Below are 26,039 nucleotides of genomic sequence, written 5' to 3' on the forward strand. Positions count from 1 at the left end.
ATCCTCTCTCATCATTTCAACTTCATGTTTTACAGCCCTACCCTCTTCTTTCAAACATTATCACTCACTCACACAGCATTTAGCCTCTTGCCTCTTCCTTCTGTCTCCTGTTTCCCCCTTTCTTTCATTTTACCATCCTTTCTTTGTATACACTTCTTAACCTCCATGTCCCATAGTCCTACTCTCTTCATTCTACCCTCTCCACTCTTTCCCTTTTACCCATGTTTTCTTTCCCATTCTACCTTCTCTTTGCCCCAGTCTCTCTCTCTCTCTCTCTCTCTCTCTCTCTCTCCTTTTCTAATGCCACCTCTTTACTTACATGTCCTCCAGCCTTACCCTCCGCCTTTCAACCTTCTGGCATCCTTCCCCCCACAACCAGTCTCAGCCTCGTGCCCCTCTCGTCCCCCCAATTTCCTGTTCCCCCAACCCCATCCCGCAGCATCCAGTCCTCTGCTGTCTATCACCACATTCCTTCCATCCTCAACCTAGCCTCCAACCTCCTCTCCCTGCATCTTGTCGTCCCGGTTGCACCTCGCATTTCTCTTCCATCCACCAGATTATCTTCTTAGCCTTGTGATGTCTTGCTCTTTCATGTTACTTTCAGTCATTTGTATTTAGTTTATAAGACACTTTTTGTAACTGGAAAAGAGATAGCCTTCATTAACTTTGCTGATCTTCCCGAAACTGCATCAGATCGTCCGGTTGGTACCCCTTCCCCCCAAAAAAAAAAGGCACCACAGTAATGAAAGGGCTAATTATCCACCTTTTTCTCTCCTTACCTGCCTTCGCTGGTTCACTGTATTCCTCACCTTGCCTGCAGCCCTCGGTCATCTTCCCATCCCCCACCCTACCCTGCAGCTTTGCCTTTCCCCAGACCCTCTCATACCCTTCTGTTCACCCCTAATTTTGCCTCATACATTCCTGTAGTCCTCTTCATTTCGCTGTCTCCTTCCCTTCATACATTCCTACACACAGAAATTATTCAGTTTAACAATATTCCTCCTTGCCAAATGTTGATAACTTTGCTACTGCCCCACCCTTTTTTTTTTTTTTTTTACCCTCTATTTGTGTCCATTCTCTGTCAGTCTCCCTGATCTTGACCACCCAATTATCCAGAACCTTCCCGCTGTCTCCTCGCCCTTCGTCCATCACAAGGCCTCGCCATAATTGTCCTGATACTGCAATGGCTCGGCAGGCAGGGAGGGAAGGGAGAGAACAGGGAGGTAGGGAGGAGAGGAAGCATTGAAGGATTTGTGGTGACGTAGCTACTGTTCCATAAGCGTGCACACACACACACACACACACACACACACACACACACACACACACACACACACACACACACACACACACACACACACACACACACACACACACACATTCTCTCTCTCTCTCTCTCTCTCTCTCTCTCCTTTCACATTGCATCCCTCTTCTCTCCCTCGTCCTTCATTCTTCTCTACCTCCTCCCACCCTCCTCCTCCTGTGTGTCTCTCTGCCTCTCCTCACCGGCTCCGTCACACCTGCACGTGTCAAGGGGCCTTTTATGTGTAGTCAAGACAGCAATGGAGTGTCCCAGGGTCATGCCATCACACCATTGTACACCCAGCCATGTGCCAAGAATTTACTAACTTGGCTTACTCAGTGTCCCTCCTCGTCTACAGTCAGGGACAAATTATAGCTTACTGTTCCACTGGGTCTGCTTCACAGTTAAAGCATGTCCGTCACTTCCCTCCCAGACCTATTATATCAAATCTTCATCAGTGGATAGAGAGCATCGCCAAGTGTCTCACCGTTTAAGACTACAGCAGAGAAAGGAGTAAAAGAGGTGAAATATTAGGCGAACTTTTGTCCACTGCCGTACTCCCCTCGTGTCCCTTACCTAAACCCACACTTAGTCCTTCCATTCAGACCTCTTTTACCGTGTCCGTTTTCATCTCATGGTGCTCTTTATACTTTCTTTTTCAGCTCAAGGTTCTTTCTTTTCGTTTCTCCTTTTCGAGTTTTCTCTTTCTTTAATCCGACCTTTATTTAACCACTCATTTTCCTATTAGCCTTTTCCTATCACTTCATATCATCCCATACCACTGTGTTTTCACCCCATCAGCCATCTCTAACTGTACTGTATATTAGTTCTTCACTCTTGAACACGCAATTTCTTCTCATCTGTACATAAGCTTTATCCACTTTCCCTACATATACTTTTTTTCTCCTCTACTTCTCCTCCAGCACATCACTCACTGACCAGTTTGTGTGTGTGTGTGTGTGTGTGTGTGTGTGTGTGTGTGTGTGTGTGTGTGTGTGTGTGTGTGTGTGTGTGTGTGTGTGTGTGTGTGTGTGTGCGCGTGTGTGTTTCTCCACCATTCGGCCACCCCTAACTTTACAGAAGCTTTCATTTTCTTTCATTTCGATGACATACTCACAATCTCTCGACATCTGGACCTTTACTCCTCCATTGCTCTTCCCTCCCCTCCGTTACTCGTCATCTATCCCCATCTCACCGCACCCTTCCCTCCAGCCCTCCCTATCCTTCAATTGACCAGCTACTCGCCAGCTCTTACATGAGGCCATATCATTAGTTGTACCCCTCATCATTCCCCCCGGGTGCCCTTGCCTCGTCATTATCAGTGTCGTGTAACCCACTTTCCCTAGCCTTGTTCGATCATCATCATCATCATCATCATCATCATCGTAAAAACCTTTTCTCCACCCGAATGGGGTGGGCTAAACACGGCTCGATTCCTGCATGAGAGAGAGGAGGAAGATGGCTTTAACGTAAAACCTTGCCTAGCAACCGGGGGATATCAGGAGTGGTACAAGAAACGGTTTACTTGCTAACTATGGTATTCTTGAGAAAATCGTTCTAAGACTGGGAATGGTAGCGTTTGTGTTTGCCATGAGTCTGTACATCTCACTGTCGTGCTGTGGAGTGGGGGTGCACAGTTATGCTATTCTTGTTTTAATATAATTACCGGTAGGTTCATTACTTTCCTGCTGTCTGATAATACCTCACTTCCCTTTCCTTCGAGATGTCACCAACCATAGCCTACTTGCTTCTCATACATACATACAGGGATGTATTTTCGCCCGCTGAAGCCTGTTGTCCTAGTCCGTAAGTCTTTAATCTGCATACAACACTTTACTTTTATATATTATTTAAGGTCTTGTAATACCTACATACATTACATGTACAGTACTCAAGAATAATAATGTACCAGTTACAGAAGGAGGAGATGCCAGGAATCTCCCTAACCAACGAGAATACGAACCCTATGTTCCAAATGGTTGCTCTCTCAACCCCCTGCCAAACTAACCACCTTTCGTAACTTCACCAGCCCTCAGCCGCACGTACCATGTCGCACCAGGATACTGATAAACTTCGTCTTTACTGTTCAGATTATAGTGTGTGTGTGTGTGTGTGTGTTTGAGGCTAGTAATTGTGTGTATAATTTTATTGCGCCGGATGTAGACCTGCCATTGTAGCTATAGAATGTCTCATTTGAGGTAGTGATCTTAATCAAGCGAGTGATACCGTCTGCAGTAAACTAAGTGACTTAATTAAGGTCCGTTGTGGGGTTGCTCGTTTTTGCTGGCTACTCTGGATATCGGGTGTTTTCTTATTGTCCTTTATGTTTAGCACACACGGACTTCGGGCAGGATATGTGAAATGCTTGCTGGTGTTTTGGGTTAGTGTTTTTTTTTTTTTTTTTTAAATAAAATAATAGAAAGTAATTGTATCTATTTTTACAGGCGCCAACACACACACACACACACACACACACACACACACACACACACACACACACACACACACATATATATATATATATATATATATATATATATATATATATATATATATATATATATATATATACAATGTATCTTTGCATACTGTACATGGTTTGTTTGCGTCCACACTGTACACACGAAGGTGTACTGCAAAAAGTGTATTGTTACGGTGATGGATGTTGTTACAGGTGCACAATAATGTGTTGTTTTATATGTTTTTTAAAGTGTTGAAGGTGTAAATTATGTAGTTACTGGCTTATAATGAAGTGCTTGTTTTTGCACGTGTTGGGGGAGGTACTGGTGATAGGTTAATACAGTGTTGTTCCTTGTTGTTGCAGGTGGTGGTGTGAGCGGGGTGAGCCACACACTGGGGCCGCTGGACGGCTCTCTGTACGCCACTGTCACTAAGAAGCGCCAGCAACCACCGCCCGCGTCACCACACTCCCCTCAGTCGCCGCACGCCCCTGGTCCTGCCCACACACCCTCGCCGCACGGGCTGGTCAACGGCCGCTACGCCGCTTCTATCGACTCGGGCATCGCCTCCAGTAACTCAGCCGGCGCCGCACCCGTGTCGCCCCCCACCTCCGACACCTCGCAGGCGTCTGGTGATTCCCGCGGGACGGCGGCCGCCGTGGCTCCCGGGCGGGCAGGGACCGGGGTGGCGGGGGTTGGAGCCCCTGCCGCCCCTCCCCTGGTGGATGCCCGCCAACTAGACGAGCTCCTCCAGGGGATGTTGCTCGATATTCAGAGCATTCCGGATCTGCGCCCCTCCCTTACACCCGCCCCAGATATCGACTCCATCAGATGTCCGGACTTCACAACCCCGTGTCCACCACCCCCCAGGCAGGAGATGCGGCGTGGCGGTGGTGACGGTGCCCCTCTGCATTCCCCCGTCAACGGGTACAGCGGATCCACCACACAGGACTCCCTGCTGGACACGTCGCTGAGCACCACAGAGGACCTGCCCTACCACGCTCGCAGCGACAGTAAGCCCTTCAGCTATGGAGCTGTGACCTCCTCGCCACTCATGGGCCGCCGCCGCACCTCCTCCGAGGGCGGTGACGGTGCTCCGCCCTCACCCTCCATCCACCGCCGAGATTCCCGTGAGACACTGCACCACCACCGCGCCGGCCTGGAGTCTCCCCGGCTGGTGCGAAGACTGTCAGGCACAGTGGGTGGTTCCGGGGGTGACACTGCGCCCCGCCGCTCTCCGTCACCGTCGCCGTCACCGGAGCCCGGCAGCCGCAGCGGGTCCCTGCACCGGCAACGCTCCCAAACCATGACCACCCGCCTGATGTCCACCGGTGACACCCCCACCTCCACCCTCACACGCTCACACCACGCCAAGTCCGCGTCCACACTCGACCACGCCTTCGACTCCACCCTTGATTCACACAGGTCAGTCACCGCATCACCTTGATATGCTCTGTCCACTTTAACTTGGTCTAAAATTGCCAACATTGTACCATAAATGATTAACTGTTACAAGAGATAAACTGGAATGTGGTGCTACTCACGAAAATTTGCCGAAAGCTTTAGAGCGGTAACCTGTATTGTTCTGCCGGTGTGCAAGAGGAAATGTTACAAAGTTATGACATCCCTGTCTTATTAAGGAGGACAAACCGTAAAACCCTTATTTTCGTGATCCACGGAGACTCCCTAGCTTATCATCCGTTGTGAACTTTCTGTTTTGTACAGTATACTATTCCTTGTTGTTCTCTTGTATACCATGCCATTCGACGGAGATTGTTCAAGTTGCATACTAAACTTAACACGCCAAATGCAGGAATCAAGCTGTGAATAAGCAGTGATAGGGAGTCTTGTTAGCCAGCGAGAAAACGGCCCTTCGTCATCCTCATTACAATAACACTGCCACTTTCCCACCACCCCTGTTCACCTCGTATAACCTTGTATTGACCTTTGACCTCTCACGCACACTGCCATGCTCTCTAGAGGTCTGGCAAGTCACGTGAAGGATGAAATCAATCTGCGCATACTGAACTACCATTATTAAAGATATAAGTTAGCCTACCCACCGTACTAAAATTATTGAGGCTAATTTTTGCATTTCCCGTCATATACCGTTCCACATATTCATCACAGATTTAAACAAAATAATGAGGAGTAAGGTTAACCGTGCAAGCTCATGTACTGCTCTGTCTATAGATTCTGTTGATCCGTAATCCATTTATGTTGAGTATACTGTTGAAAATAATGTCAGTTGAAGAAGTTGGTTTGTTGTAAAGATGTATATACTTCATAATTTCTGCTGTGTGATTAAGTATTTGTTCTGTACGTAAATAGAAAGAAACATTTGTAACGAGTCAGTGCGGTGTGGAAGGAAGTTAGTATCAGCCAGATAGGGAGGAGTACTGAACGGAAACAATTACAGCTCGTGAAGAAGAAAAAAAGTTGATTGTCGAATGTGAGAGTGATGGAGGTCGCCTGCTTGGTGCATGCAGGGTGGGAGAGAAAGAAAAGTTTAAGAGAAGGAAGTAGAATGAGAAGGAAGTAACATTTGTGCAAAGAGTACAAGGGCTGTGGAGAGAAAAGATCAAATAAAAACAGAGGCTGAAAATTAGAATGGGGGAAATAGATTACTTTAAAAACAAGGAGAGGGAGGAATATGAGAAATCTGCTATGAGAAGAATCCTCCCCAAAGTTAAAAGGCTTGTGTAAAGAATGGGGCAAGGTATTAGGTGCAGAACGACAGTATACACAGATAGAATATTACACAGAGTATGTTGCACACGCGAACGACAAACACACACACACACACACACACACACACACACACACACACACACACACATACAATCGAACCTGCACTACGGGGGCGCACGCGTATATGTATAAGTATATATATCCCAGAAATATGAAACTAGGCTATGCACTTCTCCAGCAAGAGGTTCAGTGTGGTACAGAGTTGAAGATATATAGTTTGCATGTCATGTTTTTGTAGGTCAAGTAGTGGCAGTGGTTTTACAGCCGTAGGTATTACCTCTGACACTTTTTTTGTCGTATTTTACTCACCCTGTAACCTAACATGACACTGTGGGCGAGGAGGGAAGGTCAGCTTGACATACCCACCCTGACCTTATTTGTAAACACCTGGCGTTGCTTAGGGCGAGGCTTTGCAGTCCCCTCTGTTTTTGTATGTAACTTTTAACTGCCTGACTCACTGGAGAGAGAGAGAGAGAGAGAGAGAGAGAGAGAGAGAGAGCGCGTAATAATAGACAAAATGCTGAAAGGAGAGGTTTGACCATCCTTAAACAAGATCAGCAGTAAATGACAAGTTGCCAGACCATTATGCAAAAAGAGAAGAAGTAAGAAAAGAGCTGTAGGAAGAATTAAGTCCGAATAAGTAAGGAGAAGCAAAGGATATGCAAAGAGGAAAGAAGAAAATTGGCTCTACTGTGTGTGTGTGTGTGTGTGTGTGTGTGTGTGTGTGTGTGTGTACGGGAATAGTAGTGAAGACGATAAAAAACAAAGTATCGCACTGGTGGACTCTGATCGTATCCTGAATGATCTTACAACCTAAGATAAGTGGAAGTGAAATGGAATTGGAGTAGGTCATTGGAGTTGCTTTCATCTGCATATGCATAGAGTAATAATAATTACTTTTGATAAGATACAAAATGTCACAAGCAAGTAATGTACAGCATCCTCATAACAACAGGCCTATTTATGTGGGGTAGGATGAACAGACAGTTTGCAGTATCGATCGTCTGTGGAGTCAGATTATTTCGCGAGGAATGTGTATACCGATATTTTTGTGATCAAGTGTACTCTACTTCCTCCCCCATTCATCCCCACTAAAAAAACACCACATTCTCTATAATTAAAAGTGACTCAGACATGCGTGGGAAGGGAAGGGGGATATGTAAGAAACTAAGGAGGAAAAGAGGGAGAGGATGTTTGGACAGGAAGAGTAATATAAGAGTCACTGGAGAGAAGGTAGCGAACATGTGACGCTTTTGAGGTAAATTGTTTGGCTCATCACAGGGTCATTACTTTGAAGTTACTGAGGCGGGGAGAAGAGGCAGGAGGTGGTACTAATTTTAACTCGGCACTTTCAGCTAAATTCAATCGTTTGCCTTTAGATGAAATAGAATACTAGAGTTGTTCCGATCATGAGAGAGATTAAAGGGTAGATAGAATGTTTAAGGAGACGTATGTTTAATTTATTCTTGCAATCTCCAGACAGTTATACTTGATCTGGCCGAAAAGTCTCATAAACTGAATAATATTGCCGACGAGTAGCGAGAAGAGCTAAAAATGCGCCATCGAATTAAAGTGGTTAAAGGGTAGAAAGTTTAGAGAGGCTTGAGTACTTAAAAGTCCTTCGTTTTTCATTTGGGTACGAAAATGAAGATAATTATTGGTGGACAGGGTACAAGAGAGAGCAAGGGAATGTAGTGTTAAATTCGTAATAATCTCAACCTTGAATGGTAAAAGTTTGATAATCTCTAACACCAAAATATTCCTCATCCACATCACATTTATTTCATACGCAGGGAAGAGTTTATCACATAATGAAAGGGAGTTCTAGTATTTCTTTACCAACTGATGACACAATTTTTTAGTATGTTTGATTCATACTGGAAAACATATTTTTTTTTTCCTTCCGATAATTTTGCCTACCAGCTGCTGGTGGTGCGTTGGTTGACCGTACTAGCAAATAACTATGGTCATCCCTTCTGGCGGAAGGGATCCACTGCTGCATATATGTAACTGTGTGTTGGTGGTTTCGTAATGGTAGGCAAAGAAAAGACGGAATGCTGATGTCATCGCACGGTTGTAGATCAGGACGACACTGATAAAGGAATGAGATCAGTGAGACTACAATTTGAGATAAGAGGAAGTGAAATGGAATTGGAGTAGGTCATTGGAGTTGCTCATGCCAGATATATAAAAATGCAAACAAGACACACACGTAGAGATAACTGATTGTGATGTCGCCATGCCTGTTATCCTCCCACCTACCTTTCACACCTCCCCTTTTCAAGCGTGCAGTTGTTCTCCACTCCCATCCTTCTCACCCTCTCCTCCTGCCCCCTCACCCTCTCTCCCGTCATGCCAGCAGTCAACCCTCTTACCTACTCTGCCTTCACGCTGCAGTAAGGTCGGAATTAGAGTCAAAAGATGCCAGTGGTCGACCTTCTTTGAGGATGTTGGTGCGACCTTACCATAGGGCCGGTTAGGTGCTTTAATCCTGGTCCGAGTCAGGGATAGTCGGGGGCAGTTCGCTTGATACCTTTTTGCACTTCTTTCTTCATTTTGCTGGCTAACATTCCCAGTCTGAGAGAGCCACGGCATGGTTTTCTGCCCATAGATGATGCTCTTTTATATGATTTATCAATGGACATGTTCTGCGTGTGAAATAAACTCAATGAAATACTCGTAACTGGCATGCTTTTGTCCCTGACTATACTTTCATCTGTGATGTGTTGTGATGGTGATGCTCTGTGGCGGTACGTGTGATGTGGATGACATTTGGAGTAGCTGTCATGTTGTTGTGAATGATGAATGTTGGAAGAGGAGAATGGTGGTAAGTGCATGCATGTTTTGTGACTAGGCTAACTTGTGATGGTGATGCACTTTTCTGTAACGTTATTTTTTTCCTTTAACCAGGTGATCCCCAGTCCATTTCAGCTCAGTTGACGGTCATTTGTATTCAGATTGATAGATCTCTTTCACTATCAAGGAGACTCATTCTTACCTCATCGAATTTCGTGTAATCGCGACTTAGCATGCAAGTTGTGGGCGTAGCCCAGTTTCGTCAGGAAAAGCAACCTGAGTATGATGCAATTTGGTGGTAGTCTTGGTAGTACTGTAGGCGTGAAATGATAATGAAGGATGGTAGTGGAGGTTGGTGGCAACAGAGTATTGACTTAGATTTGATGTTGGTAAGTGCTGTTCTCATAACTCTTAGCTAAGTATACTCATATGGAGTTAGCCAGAATAATATTCTCAAGTTCACCTCGACCGCTAAAAGGGTTCACTGCGGATAACAGTGGATGCGTGATGCGATGAAATATAGGTTACCTGCGATATGTTAAGGTGAAATTTGATATATGTCGACCGTTTCAAGTAGTTGTTTGTGATGTTGGAGTGGATGTGATAAGGTAGGGTGTTTGGCATGGGCCGTGATAGGGTCGGTAGTTTTGAAGATGGTTGATACTCCTGTGATGGCATGTTTGTGATGATTTATGCTTAGAGAATTAGTCATGGGGAAGCTGTGAATGGGAGTTGTGTAGACGTTGATGTTGATGGGTGTGGTGATGGTACTAGTGAAGTAATTTCACTGTGATTGATGCAAAGGATGTGAAAGCTGAACCTGGGGAAGATGGTAAGGTTGAGTTTGAAGAGAAAAAAGATAACGTAAATACTCTCAGGCTCATATGATTCCATTTCTGCTGAGTAAGTACGTATGATGGTACTCAAAATCATATGCAGAAGTTGGCGTGACCATGTGATGGTTTAACGCTAAGGGGTCTTTTAATTCTCTCTCAGTTGAGGAAAATCGTCCGATGTTAACCAGAATAAGTGCTGATTTTGACCCGACCATGAGAGGATTATTTTACAGAGTATCGGAATGTTATTGCGAAATATGAGAGAAATCTGAGTGAAGAAATAGACAGGGAGGAGAACAAGAGAGAAGGTAAGGAAGGAGAGGTGTAGAAGGGAAGAAAAATGAAGAGGAAGAAACTTAGGAGGAGGAGAGGTAAGGATGGAGAAACATGAGGAGAGGAAAGGAAGGAGAGACAAGAAAAAAGGAGATAAGGAGGGAGATACATTAAGTAGGAAGAGAGGTAAAGAAAGGGTGACATGCGGAAGGAGAGGCATAAGGAAGAGGAAATGTAAGGAAGGGGAGATATAACGAGGAGGGGTAAGGAGAGAAACGCAAGGAGGATGAGAGATAAGGAGGGAGTATCTTGACAGCCTGGATTGGTGGTTAATGTGTAACAAGTGGATATGACTTGGGTTGCCAGTTCTCATGACAGGCAGGAGCTGAGGGAGAGAAGCAGTGAGAAAATGAGCGAATAAAAGAGAGAGAGAGAGAGAGAGAGAGAGAGAGAGAGAGAGAGAGAGAGAGAGAGAGAGAGAGAGAAACGGACGGACAGACAGACAGATAGAATATGTGAATAGGTAAATAGATGTGAAAAGAATTAATAAGGGAATCTTAAAGGTACCAGCCTTATAGAAGAAATAAAAGAAGTTGAAGAGAAAACCTGGACGTAAAGTGATAGGAGTGAAAAATATATGAGGGGGAGAAGAGAGGGGATGAATAACAGTAACAGATTGAAGAGAAGAAAAGGACTGCAGAAAATTCTAGCATGTATTAAAAGAAGGGAAACCCAACAGAAAGTTGCTTTACAGAGGGGTAGTGTAAGGGTAGGAAAAGAGTCAGGAAGGAGGGAAAGGTGACGAAGGTGGAAGGAATTGGAAAGAAGGCCACTGTCTTGTATTACATAATTATAGGAAGTGACAGGCATATGTTACGGGGACAGTCATTCAGTATGGGATCGCGTGAATGTATAAATTGCTATGTGTATTCCATAACAGTTAGATGTGTTGTTTGTTATTCTCGTTTAAAAGAGCATTTGTCACAGCTTATTAGCTGTCGAATCCGTGTCCGGAATAAACGAGGCGAAGTCTCTGGTAACAGGTTCTACGCACCGGATGAGAACTTGTTTGACAAATTACGCTATTACGCTGTGAATACAAAACGTTTCTATATAAGGAACACTGGTTGTACGTGTTGTAGTGCCATGTCTTGTAGCAGACAGGATGCCACTTCTGTTATGAAACAGTTCGTGGATGTGGGAAAAGAATACTTTTTCTGACTGCGTGTGGTTTGTGGATGTCTTGTAACTGGAATAAGAAAGTTCAAAGAAGAGAACAAAGAGGTACTGCACTTTTCCTGACGTCCAAGGTCTCGCTGTGGAAACCCGGTGTGTGGTGAGTCAGTGCAGGCGGACTCCTTGGCTTGCACACCAATCTCATGGTACTAGCTTATCATGTGTCCAGGCTATCTCTGCTGGTTACCCATGATCTGCCGTACAGTTCTGTGTACTTGTTCTCTGTACAGTAAATGCATGTTATTAATGATCCTCCACCTCAGTCCTAATTGCTATAATTTTTTTCCAACGTGAAAGGAAATTAATATTGTGAAGCACCGAACGTAACCCGCTGAGAGTTAGTGATAATGTCGTTTTACAGTGATTCAGTTGTATCGTAGTGGATACCATGTAGTCCAGGGAATTCCCACAGTGGCATGTGCAGGAAGCCGTCATGTCCTCGCGGGGTAGGTATGTGGTGAGGTGTGGTGTAGTTTGGTGTGGTTTGGTGTGATGTGGCTTGACGATAGTGTGGTGGAGGGATGGTATAGAGGAGTACTAGTGGTGGCCGTGGTGTGGTGACTCATCACACACACGCACATACACACACCTTCCTTCCCGCACCCTATTTAGACATCCTTTTATATTACACAATTTTTGAACCTCCGGTTCAGCAGTCATGCACCGGCGGAGTGCGTTTAATGTGTGTGTGTGTGTGTGTGTGTGTGTGTGTGTGTGTCTCTCTCTCTCTCTCTCTCTCTCTCTCAGCCTAATTAGGTTGGCCGTGGTACCTAGCCACATCTGGTTACCTTCAGCCCCATCACCGATCCACAGGGGCACACGAGCACTGCCAAGTAAACATATTCTTAGTAAGTGTGCCACTCATGATAATGATCACAAAAACTACCAAGCACCAGCTACAAAAACTCCTTCATGTATCGTTTACTCTCAGCGCAGTAGCACACATGTGGGACAGCCACCTTCAGTATACACATTGCACCTTATACTCTTGACTTTGGAGATTTCGTAAAGCCGCATCTTTAGCGACTTATTTTGAATATTTTGACCTCATATCATGTAGGATGTATGTTATGTCAGCTACTTATTCATTAAAAATTCAAATGTAACGTGTAAGAGAGTATTGGGGTCTAATGCGCTAAATAAATCGCAAACGTGGAGGCGGTACGAAGTCTGCCATGCCGCTGAGAATAATGCATATTTTCAGTAGCGCATATATTATAGGCTTATCACCGACACACACATCCTTGCACGAGACCCAGAGACACATCAAACACTAGTGTGGTGCGGGAATAGCTGGGTACAAGAGCAGTGCCAGACCTGCTTCCTATTCATATGAGATCTTTGCCAGTTCGTATAATTAACAAATCTCCACAGGTTAATTACTGCCAGAAATAAATATGTTTTGTTGCATTTTTCACATAACATTACCTGTAGTTTGACTGTGAAATGTTTGGTTAATCTGTGTGAGTAAAAATGAAAGTATAAACAAGGAATTCCATACACAGCTGAGGTTAAAGAAATTTTATGAATATGGCCTCTGAATGTCAGCTAGACTCTTGAGTGGTGTACACTATAGTGCCACCCTGGCCCACTGCTTGGCTTATCTTCCCCTCCGCGTTCCTTCTCTTTGCTTTACGATCATTCATCTCCTTTTACGCATTCTTTTACGTTCACTTTCTCATCACAGGCCATCTTCTCTTCGAGGATGTAGCGTCATGTATCCTTTTTAACACGAGGACGTTGTTTTCGTATGTGCTGGCTAGCTTCTGACGATTATACCAAAACGAGGACAGACTTTTCATCATTGGACGGCGTCTCTCTGAGGCTGAATAAAATTGTCCGGTTGTAGCACGAATAAAATAAGGAAAACGTCACATAATTCAAGTGTTCAGGCTGTGTATTGTCCGTTAGTTTTGTCCCTAGTAGAAACTGGATTCGCGTGTCAGTAATATATTTACATTTCCTCTACAATACTCGTTGGTTAATGTCCACTTCGTCTCAGCCAACTTAAGCGCCTCGAAGTAAACTGATCCACTCAGTGAAGTTAAACCCTTTCAGGACACAGCAAATCTCAGCTATTTTTATTACTGCCACTGACAAAGGATTTAATGCAACTTAGGATTGTCTTCTCGTTCTCTTAAACGTTCAGAACAGTCTCCACCAACACCTGCGGGACGTGAAAAATCTAAACTTTTAATTATCATTCTGAGAGGCGATTTTACTCAGCTTTGGAGTGGCATGTAGTTCTCTGAGGATGCAGGCGGGTGATGAAGGTCAGGTGAAATGAGAGAGAGAGAGAGAGAGAGAGAGAGAGAGTAGGGTGAATGACGTGTGAGTGAATAGAGAGGTACTAAATATATTGACGTCAGATGATCGGTGATGATGATGGTGGTAGCCTATAAGCGGACACCAGCCGGCACACTCTCCCTCACGTCTCCCTCGGCACCACATTCACTGCAGTAGCCTTTCTCTCAACTTAATATAATCACTTGAAGGTAGCAAGAATAACTGAAAAGAAGACGTCAAAGTTCTAAGAAGATTTAATCGAGTGTTTCTGTCCACATAAGTAAGAGAGACCATCCGTAACCCCATTATCATCACTTACAGGTAATCAGAAAAACTAAATAGAATAGATTACCGTACTCTGAGTATATAACCCATTGAGTGTGGTCATTTTTTTTTCCCCGAACTGCATGGGTTATAAATGTCCTTCTTTAATTCCTTCACTACAAGAGGTTTTTCTAAGCTGATGAAATTCTTGAAGTAGCAGAAATAAAGTAAGAAGACTCCATTGTACTGAGGGAATTATGGGACTGCTGTCTTTTACGATCAGTCTTAGCAGAAATAAATCTTGGAGAGTTATGCTTGCCGTAAAGCTGTCTGGCGCGATTAAATGCTCAGCTCGGTGCTAAACTTCTTCGTCAGTAGTATACGTGTTTTATGTATTATCCTTGCTGCACTAGATGATTTTATCCACTTTTAGAGAGACTTTTAGAAGTGGTGTATTAAGAAATGACCTTGAATAACGCCTTCAGCACAAGAAGTCATTGCTTAGTTTAATAAAAATCATCTTTGAGACACTTGCAGTATACTAAGAAAGACGTCAGATCACCGACAAAAATAAAATGATTGAGTGGTTCTGTCCTCAGCAGTACAACAGCTGAACATAGTATTTTTGTGTGGAGGTAGCAAGTGCAAGTAAATCTTAGATATTGCATTATCTGGGTTTTATGTTGGGCTCGGGGGCTAAACCCAAGAGCAGTATTCATAAATTCTCTTAAGCTTTTGGGATAGCATATAATATACGATTCTCTTATGTTTGCAGCAAGCAAATAACTCTCAGTAAAATTAGAGTGAATATGAAACTGACAGAGAAAAAGAATTACCTGTACTATATTAATATTTACCTATTATGCAGACTTGTTTATGCTGAGAATTGGTCAGCAGAGTTTATAAATGCGACGCTAGAGCATTGTGTGGTTCAAGGCTGGGGAGGTGAGTGAGTCGTGTTGTTGTACATGGCTGGGTTGGGTTGCATGTGAGATAATAGTGTTTGAAGTAAGCAAAATTATGGATATTCAACCTGACAAGAAAATTAACCCTCTCATGGTCGGGACAGCTCTAGTATTCTTATTTCAGCTAACTCCAAACGCTTTCAATCTGCTGAGAGAGTCATAAGAGCCTGAGAGTGTTAAGGACATCCAGCCTGACTTCAAAGTTTTAGACATTTAGCTTGATCACTTAATTATGAGCATTCAGCTTGATTCGTAAATGCTGAACATTTGACATCACTATTAATTTAGGGACATTTCACACGACTTCTAATTTATGAACATTTAGCTTCAGTGCTGAATTATGGATATTTGACTTGGCTCCTAAATTACGAACAGTTTGCCATACTCCTAAATCATGGATATGAGCTACACTCGTAAGTTATAGACTTGATCCTACTCGTAAATTGTGAACATCCAGCTCGACTTGAAAATTTAGTACATTCAAGAAGTTTAACCTTCATTGTGATTCTTTAACTATAAAATGGAACTTTTCTCCTGAAGGGTATAGCCAGCTGTCTCCCCCTTCCCCAAAGGCTTTATGCAAGTGGTCATTTCCTTCACCTGGTTCCTCATACTATAAAATTAGAGAGGGAAATGGGAGGAGAGCGATCGTAAGTCGCGTGGCTGGACTGACTGTCGAATTTTAGGCGGCATAGGTGACTTCGTAGCGCCGTTTCCTCAACGATGTATTTTCCGTGTTACACCTTTTTATCATCTTGTTATAATAGGGCAATTCGCTAAGAAAAACGTGCTGCGAAGCCTCTTATGTCACACAGAATACGGCCGTGAGCACTGAAGAGGTTTGTAATGGAGGCCAGGGGAAGCACTCATAGAAGGTGTCAGTTATCCACTCCTGGGTGGTGGTGAAGGTTTGCCAGGTGTATGAAGATGAAAGGATAAACCAATAATTTTATCAACAAAGAAAGTTCAAGAATCTTTATGAATACTACCTAAGACACCTGCTGTTGTTGTCCCCCCTCCCTCTTTCCCCCATACCTTCATAACCCCTTTGTATGTAATGAACCCTTAAACTGGACTTCCCCCTCACCCCAACCACTCCACTTTTCCCTGCTCCCCTCTCATCTTTCCTCTCTTCTCCCTTCCCATCCTTTCCGTATCGTCCTCTCCCTTTCCTTTTGTATCATCTCTTCCCTTTCCTTCCTTTCCCAGTCTTCCTCTGTCCTTTCCTGTTATTTCATTCCTTCCCTTCCCTTCCTTTCATTTCCATTTTCCCCTCTCTCTCTCTCTCTCTCTCTCTCTCTCTCTCTCTCTCTCTCTCTCTCTCTCTCTCTCTCTCTCTCTCTCTCTCTCTCTCTCAGCGTATCCCATTACCTCCCATTACTACTAGCTTTGCATTTATTCTTTTATGTTACTTCTCTGTCAGTCCTATAATACCTTTCGTTTTCTTTCACTCTCTTCCAGCCTTTCTACTAAATTTTATCCTTACAATAAATCCTACTATATTTTCTACCTCCTCGTTTGAAGTTGTTTTTCCTTCGTTTATAGATTATCTTTACCCCATGAATACTAAGGGACATTCTCTAAGTAAGTTCAGTTTCTGGTGATAGTAAATTGAAATCATGAATTCGTCAAGGTTCTGGTGGGGTTAATGGAGATCGTTTTTAATCCTGCAATTGTGAGAGTTCCATTCTAAGCTGAGTATCATCATCATCATAGCGTTAGTTACTGTAGGCAAGTTTTCGTACTAAACTTCAACTCGGCCCAGACCCTCTCCTCCCCACTTCAGTCTAACCTCCACTATCCTTGCCCCTGACCCTTCCCTTCTCTTTCCCCTCCCATTTCCTTTCCCTCCCCTTCTCGTCCCCTCCCCTTCTCGTCCCCTCCCCTTCTCGTCCCCATCACCATCCCTCTCCCCTGCTGCAATAAATGACTGGGCAGCTAAAATTATCTTGTCACCCCCTCACACATCCTCCCTCCACCTCCCCTCTCCCTTCTCCACCCCTCCCTCCGTCTCTCATCCATCTTACTTTCTCCTCGTTCCACCACACTCTCTCTCCTCTCTCCCCTCTCTCCATCTCTCTCCCCCCTCCCTTTTTCTCCAGTCTGCTCCCAAACTCCCCCTCCCTATTCATCTTCAGTCCCTCATCCATCTTATCACTTTCTCCCTCGTTCCTTTCACTCTTCATTTTCTTCCCTGCTTTCCCTGTTTGCTTCCCCTCGCCATCTCCCTTCCCTTCCTTAGTTTCTCATCAATCTTCGTGTTTTCTCCCTCTTTCTCTTCACTCTTCCTTTCTCTTGTCTCTCCCTTTTTTCTGGTCTATTCCCCTCTTCTCTCCTCCCGTTTCCTTCTCCTCTTTCCTCTCCTTCCTCTTCCCTCCCATCTTCACAGTTCTTCTCCCTTCAATCATCCCCAATCCATATTTCTTTTTTTTTTCTTTTCTTTTTTTTTTTCAGCGTCCAGCCCTTCCCTATTTTCTGATGTCCTTACTTTGGTACTTTTTCCATCCACTTCACCATCTTTCTTTTCCTTGATTTCCCCATTTCTTTGGTCTCTCTCTCTCTCTCTCTCTCTCTCTCTCTATCACACACACACATGGCTTCATCTGTATCTCCAATGTTGTGTTTGTTTTGCCTGATTTCTGTTTTTTTTTTTCTTATTATTATTTCCTTCTTTCTTCCTCTTGCCTGTCTCCTTTTTCATTGGCTTCATCCTGTTTTCCCTACATCTTTCTGCATATAGACTGTAGTGTTTTTTAATTATTTTTATTTTTTGCTACTGTTGTTCGTGCTGTGTTGTTTGATTTGCTTTTGTTTTCTCATTTGTACCTTTCCCTGTCTCTCACTTTCGTCCTGTCTCGGCTTCCCTCCTTCATCCACATCACCTTTTTTTTTTTTTTTTTTTTTTCCCTCATACACTGCCTCACACTTAGGTTTTTGTATTGCTTCTCTAGTGCTGTTGTCTATCATTTATCACCATTTTTATTACTGCTTGTCTGATTATTTTACCTTCTGCATGTTCCACCTTCCGTCCTTCAACCTACTCATTTGTCAACACACTCACACATTTTATTGATCGTCGTTTTATGTTTCTCCTTTCTTTCCGTTCCTTTCATGTTGCGATGTATTTCTCACACGATATCTTCTGTTTTTCATTTCTCTGTGTCCTTATTCTTTCACTTTTCTCCTGCTCTTATTCTTTCCTCCTCGTCACACTCCCATCTCACTGTGTCACGGTTGCATATCACTCGTCGCTTCCCTTTCATCTCTCCCTCGCCCTTCCACCTTCACCTACTTTCTTTTATAGTCTTTGCAGCCCACTTAGCTGCCGCTTGTAATGTGTCTAGTTACCGAATGCATAATGTCCATCTCGTCCTGCCTTTTAATGTTCATTCTCCCCCCCTCCCTCTCTGTCTGTCTGTCTCTCTCTCTCTCTCTCTCTCTCTCTCTCTCTCTCTTATATATATATATATATATATATATGCAGAATTTGTATATGTTCTAGATATCAGATTCTGTCTTTACCGAACTCTCTCCGCATATTCTTTTCTGACGTCAAGCACACACACACACACACACACACACACACACACACACACACACACACACACACACACACACACACACACACACACACACACACACACACACACACACACACACACACACACACACACACACACACACACACACACACACACACACACACACACGTGAAATCCCCATAATGCCCTTCTCAGTTTCTGCGAATGACAAAGGGAAGGTCAAAGAGGGAGTGAGCCAGGGGAGAAATTTCAAAATCATTGTGTTGATTCTCTCTCTCTCTCTCTCTCTCTCTCTCTCTCTCTCTCTCTCTCTCTCTCTCTCTCTCTCTCTCTCTCTCTCTCATAGACTATTGTTAGCCCATGGAAGTGAGAATACAGTGTCCAGATGCCATATGTACGGGAAAGAAAATGTAATGTAACTCTGAAATCGCATGGCATTAATCATACGCTACTATTAACACAAGTTCCCAAGACTAGTTCAGTAGGATAGTTCTGGTGGCTGGAACAGAATAGTACAGTTGTCCATGAGATAGTGTGAAGATAGAAAATGGATACCTGAACAAATAATGGCTGTACCATACTGTATGTAGAAGATGGTTATATTATTTATATGGTCGTGTTACTCAGCCTTGCCGTACGTCATAATTGTATCATGTCACATCCTGCCGTCAGCTGTCTGGCTCCCGCAATGACACACACACACACACACACACACACACACACACACACACACACACACACACACACACACACACACACACACTGCCTTACTAAGAACACTGTGTCTGCAAGGCCAATCCTTTATCCCGTGTGGCAAGGGTCTCGCCGTGTTATCTCTCATGGCATATTCGTCCCCGTTAGTTTTTTATTACTGATGCATTTGAGTCACTAAGTTCTTTGCACTCGATGACGCCTTTTGTGTTTTATTCTTGCAACCGTCAGACGATGTTGTCCGGCTTAAGAAAGACCTCTCGTTTGAAGAATGTAAAGGAGACGATTTTTTTGTTTCCCTCACTACGAAACACCACCCATCACTGGAAGAAAATTGTTTGACGATTGCAAGATTATTGTGAACAAAGCGTCAGGGTGGTAGTAGGAATAAATTGTCACTCTCCTAAAGGGGTTGATTACGATTGTTTTCAGTCCGCACTGAAGAAAACTACGTATCGGCAGCAATAATGAAACGAAAATTGTCTTCGTACTGGTTGGGATAATGTACAGTCCTTTTGCCACTGCCTCTGACACAGATTTCATCAAAATCTATCAGCTGAGGCATGCACGACACACGCGGTCTTTCAGCATTTTTCTCACATTCATTATGAATGTCTTATTTCAGTTTTCCTAGACCCCCCCCCCATAGAATTTACTCCTTCCTTCTCTCGCGTCACTCTTTCATCTCTCTGTCTATCCTTCCATCCCTTTCTTCTTGTCAAAGCGAAGATTTTGGTCAGTGTCAATCACTTACTGGAGGGTCGTGAAGGCAGACGGTTTTTGCTAAGTCCCAGTCTTACTCAGGAATCCGAACCGCAACGTCGATGTTATGAGCAGATCTTCAGCTGTCTGCAGAGTGAACAGGGATTTAGTGTAAACAGACTTTGACCACGAGTCTAACCGGCTCAAAATTCAAACTCGGGTTCTTCCAGCTTCACACGCCGGATGTGTGCTCCCGTTTCTATACCTCTCGGCGGTAATTGCTTGCTGTGGGGCAGGTTGAACCCCAGTACTACTGAACCGCAGGCTTCACCACATTACTGTTTCACTGCCTACATGGGATCACGGAAAGAAGTGTGTGTGTGTGGGGGGGGGTGGAAGATGAGGTCAGGCTGATGCCAAAAGGGTACCGTACAGAAGAATCAAAGTTATGTTTAATGCGCTTTAGTGGTGGTAGGTGCGACAAGCAACGCTCTGACAGCCTGACAGTGACTTATAACTGGCTCATTACTGGTAGATATGGCCACAGATGCGCCGTCTCCACTGCTTCTAAATTCATGCCGTCGAAGTTATATTTAGATCTTACGCTTAACTCGGGCGCCGTATCAAAAGGAAACCACAACACTTATGTGCTAATGAATCCCATCCTGTCCGTCCCTCCCCCACACTGACCTCACAGATTACTGGAACCCTGCGTGACACTGGTAGAAAATGACATCACACTCTCCTCCCCCCCAATATAAGTGCCGTCACGTGCCAGGTGAGCCAGTACCCGCGTGGGCGTCGTGAGGAGAGGTAGTGTTGTCGCGTTCCCTCAAGACTTCCCACCTCTTTTGAATAACCTTATTGACCATGGCCGCGGTAGCTAGGTGAGTACAATCACCATGCGTTTTGTTGCGATGTTGGGTGAGCCAGGAAGTGAGTGATGCAAACTAGATGAACTCTAGGCCTAGTGGAGTGTCCCCATACAACTCTTCCGGTTATGGTACTTTCTCTTGCCAACTTTTTTTTTTTTTCTTCACTCTATCGCTTCGTCTACCTGTCTGCCACCTCTCTAGGAAGGAGCACCAGTGTTTGTACCCTCGTGGGGAGACTATATGATTATTTGATTAATGTGCATTCATCTTCACGGTGTTGCAGAACTGGTTTTAAGATAATATGCTATTCTTGTGTATAATAAGACCACTGATATTTTTCTTTTGTCAGCTTTCACAGTGTCAAATGTACAGTGCAGTTATAGTGTGGTGAAATTTGTAATAGTATTTTTGCAGTAGATGATGAGCAGTTCACTGTGTACTCTGACTTATTTCACACGGTATCTGTGAATACAGTTAACGCAGTCAAGCAAGATTACTTTGAATCTTGTTTATTTACTTCTAGCGTTATTGTCATGAACGGTAATAAGTCTGTTTTATCTACCACACTTTTATGATAAGGGTATATAATAATAAAATTTTTGTAGTTAATGTGTACAGTCTAATACAAGTGTCTTTCTACGGTTTGGTAAATGCATCGGAGAAAAGTTAAGTCATCCGAGACACGCATTAATCAAGATTAGGCTTTTGTTGTTTCGCCAGTTGTAAATAATTATCAAACGAAACCGAAAAGATACTTGTCATTTCCAGTGTATATATACGATCGTGAATTACGTGTAGACAGCCGTCAGTAAGAAGTACAATCTAGTGTTTGTGGTTGTTCTGCTTTGTGATTGCGTGCGTGGTGACCTATGCTGTCTTTAGGCTAGTGTAGACATACTCTCACCAGGTTTAGAGAATCTCATGGTCTTGGCCCTCACTTCACCACACAGGCCTCTCCCACACTCACACCAACCGGTTATTTGCCCCTTCACTGACAAACTCACACACTTCTCCGTTAACATTCGCTGTCTCCTCATTTTGATCACAGTGCTTGATAGTAACAACAAGTAATAATAATAATAATAATAATAATAATAATGATGATAATGATGATAATAATAATAATGATAATAATGATGATAATAATAATAATAATAATATAGTATAATAGTAATACAGTAATTTATTATTATTATTATTATTATTATTATTATTATTATATTATTGCAATTATTATTTTCTTAGTAATAACTACATCAGTAGTAGTGAGAGAAGTACTGTAGTAGTAGCTGTGGTGATGATGGTATTGTAATTATGCTAAAATCAGGTGTATTTTTGTGTTGGCTGATTATATATATATATATATATATATATATATATATATATATATATATATATATATATATGGAGCCTCAGTGGTAAAGTGTGCGTTTTCGTACAGTGGAGAGCGAGGGTTCGCGCCCCGCCGAGGCAATAAACTTTGCAAGCGTTCCCTAGCCATGTACTGCTTTGGCGGACAGGGGTGCTGTGGTTGAACCAGTGTCGCATATTGTAAAGTATGCTTGCACCCAGTCAGCTTGCGCGGGCCGATTACACTTGGTTCACAGACTACACACATACCCAAAGCCACTACAACACTACAATCACACTTACAAGCACTTCTCACCCTACATACAATCCCTACCAGACAGCCTAAGCCACTTGGTAGAGATACATAGCCTGTATCGTCCCTACTTCGGTCGGGATAGGCCGGTCCTGCAGTGGATATGGTACTCAAACGGCTGATGATGATTTATATATATATATATATATATATACTGTATATATATATATATATATATATATATATATATATATATATATATACATATATATATATATATATATATATATATATATATATATATATATATGTGGAGCCTTTGTGGTACAGTGGTAAAGTGTGCGTTTTCGTACACTGAAGAACGAGGGTTCGCGTCCCGCCAGGGTAATAAACTTTGGGAGCGTTCTTCAGGTCACGTACTTCATTGGCGGACACAAGGGGTGCTGTGGTTGAACCAGTGTCGCATACTGTAAAGTATGTTTGCACGTCAGCTTGAGCGGGCCGATTACACTTGGTTCACAGACTACATACACATCCAAAGCCATTCCAACACGACAGTTACACTTACAAGCACTTCTCACCCTACATACAATCTCTGCCAGACAGCCTAAGCCACTTGGTAGAGATACATTGGCTCTATCGTCCCCACTTCGGTCGGGATAGGCCGGTCCTGCAATGGACAATCAAACGGCTAATATATATATATATATATATATATATATATATATATATATATATATATATATATATGTGTGTGTGTGTGTGTGTGTGTGTATAAGCATATGACAACGAGATTTTATATATTTGTATGGTTCTACCCCCTCCAGTGCGTTAGGTCATCTACCTTACCAAGGTGGAGATTTTCGTCTTTTTGCAGCGTATTTCTCGTACCTCAGTGACAATAAGACAATATTACGGTTCTATATCCTTTTCGAATCACTTCCTCGTGACTAGCACCAAACTGTAATGTTAATCTCGTGTCACACATCAGCAGTCAAAATGGAGAGATGACAGCTTGAAGTGAAAGTGGACAGTATAACAATGAAGTTTAGAATGTGCGGGGGATAATATGTGGGGATAGTGTGTGTGTGTGTGTGTGTGTGTGTGTGTGTGTGTGGGAGGGGGGGGGGCCTGTATTTTTACCTCTCCGGGGATCTTCCAACACGCGAGTAAACTGGTCACAAAGAATGTGAACAAGCCACCAACATCACAAAGTGAGAGAGAGAGAGGGGGGGGGGGAGAGAAAATAAGACAGATGAAAGAGATGAGAGAAAGAGTGTAATGAGAAGAAAATCAGTGATACTGAAGAGAAGGTGAGAAAGAAAGTAATGGAGGGACTGCAGTGACTCACGGCCAGAAAAGGACAAGGTTTGTGGGAGGGAAGTTTGGGAGGAGAGGGAGAGAGAGAAAAAGAGGAGAGGGGAGGGAAGAGTGGAGGTTCGGGAGGTAAAAAGAGGGGAGGGGAGGGGAGGGTACGAGTGAAGCGAGTGAGGGGAGTGGACGGAAGAAGGAAGTTGAGGAGAAAAAGATGATGAAAGTGAGAGGAGAGGGAGATGATGGAAGGAAATGGTTTGGGATATGGAGGTATCAGTGGAAGGGGTAATAGAAAAGAGGGTAATGGAAAGGAGGAGGAAAAACTAAGCAGAGAAACAGTAGTAGAAAGGCAGACATGAAAGAGATTAAACAGGCTAATAGGAAGGATGAAGAATACTAGAAGCAGAGATAAAAGGAAGGCTAAAATGAAATGTTAACTGGGATACCGGTAGTAAAAAGTAGAAGAGTAAATGAAGAGGAGCTACAGAAGTAGAATGGAAGTTAACATGATAGTGATAAATGGGTTTTTGTTTTCCTCTCTCTCTCTCTCTCTCTCTCTCTCTCTCTCTCTCTCTCTCTCTCTCTCTCTCTCTCTCCCATAAAAGGTCGCGTGTCCAAGCTGTGCAAAGAACCGGGTGATAATATTTGTCCCCCTCTTTTTTTTTTTTCTTTTTTTTTTTTCTTTTTTTTTGAGGGAGTGAGTGAGACGGGAGAGGAATAAATAGTTCAAAACGGATATTTAAAAAAATAACGTTGAATAATGGATTGATGGAAGAGTAAATATGCAAAGTGAGTTAAGAGAGAAGTGGAGATAGTGACGAATACAGATATTATGAACAGGAGAAGAACGAAAGAAATCATCAGAAAGGAATTGAGAAAAGGGGAAGGACTGTAGATGGAAGGAAGAATGGAGGCGGGAAGGAAGAGGGAAGGGCGGAGGAAGGAAGGGAGGATGTAGGGTCAAGGGGTCGACCTTGTGAAATTTTAGAAAGCCTAATGTTGTAATGTTTGATTTGTCCTCTCTCCCGCCCGCCATCCATCCGTACAGTATTTGCTTTGTTGATTTTTGTTTGTATGTGTCTATTTTAGTAACTTTTTATTGTTTATGTTTGTCAAATTTAAGTTTTAGCAGTCTTGTCTAAATTCCAGTTCACCCGATAGATTGGACAGGGGTTTGACAAGTTCAGAACTAGATATAGGACAGGACTGTGAGCCTTGGTGTGAGTAGAATATAGTTTGATTCCTAAGCCATGTGACCGAGGACGTAGGCGGAGACAATGGAGCGGCTTAAGTGTGTGCTGCCTCTCACATAGCCTAAGCTCCGGTACAGGCGCACGTGTGGATGGGTGCGGCCAGAGGAAAAGGTGAAAAGTTAAAGATGCCTTAATATCATACAGTATTGGACAGTAATGCTGCTCTAGGTTGTGGATGTTAATTTCTCTTTGCCCTCTTTCACGTTTATGACCACACTTATGACCGTCATCATTGCACATTGACTCTGTCGCCGCTCATAACATCTCCCCTCATCCACATCACTCAATCCCACATAATCGTAGACTCCAAATCTTATTCATAATTATCGTCTTCAAAAGTTTACTTCTGTAAGGCCACTGAAAACCACCACCTTACCACCCAACTACCCTCGTCCCCCCAGCTCACGCCATCCTTACTCAGCACACATCCCCCACCTCTACCCCAGCATTTAGGTCTCCCTTCCCCTCTTCTACCCTCCTTCCCCACCACCCAACTGTCGTCTTCATCCCTCCTGCTCTATCACCTCACTACTCAGCACATGCTCCCACACCCCGCCTGTTTCCCCGCATGCCATTTAGTCCCCACCATCACCCCACACCAGTTTTACTCTACACATACCCCACCCACCAACCCTACCACAGCATGCTACTTAGACCCCCTTCACCCATCCCGCACCCCCCCGTATTCACGACGTGCCCCCCTCCCATCTCCATCTCTACCCCAGCATGGTATTTACCAACCCTCCTCTCTTCCCATACCACCACCTCATCACCCAGCTACACCCATTACCCCCAACCCCCACCACCCTTACTCACATGCCCTACCACCTTTACCATTTAGGTCCCTACTCCCCCACACCATCACTAACG

General features: G+C 43.7%; 1 protein-coding gene across 5 annotated transcripts in view; it reads left to right on the forward strand.

Moving 5' to 3' along the window:
* by (focal adhesion protein tensin) overlaps positions 1-26,039 on the forward strand; it is a 272,729-nt gene that overhangs the window by 163,880 nt on the left and 82,810 nt on the right. For all 5 annotated transcript variants that reach the window (XM_080282141.1, XM_080282143.1, XM_080282144.1 and 2 more), the window contains one exon: positions 4,128-5,187. In XM_080282141.1, the coding sequence (XP_080138267.1) occupies positions 4,128-5,187 (1,060 nt within the window). The remainder of the gene's footprint in view (positions 1-4,127; positions 5,188-26,039) is intronic.

The sequence above is a fragment of the Coenobita brevimanus genome, chromosome 92, assembly GCF_032717465.1.
Source record: "Coenobita brevimanus isolate Jiangsu-jjx chromosome 92, ASM3271746v2, whole genome shotgun sequence".
NCBI classification, from domain to species: Eukaryota; Metazoa; Arthropoda; class Malacostraca; order Decapoda; family Coenobitidae; genus Coenobita; species Coenobita brevimanus.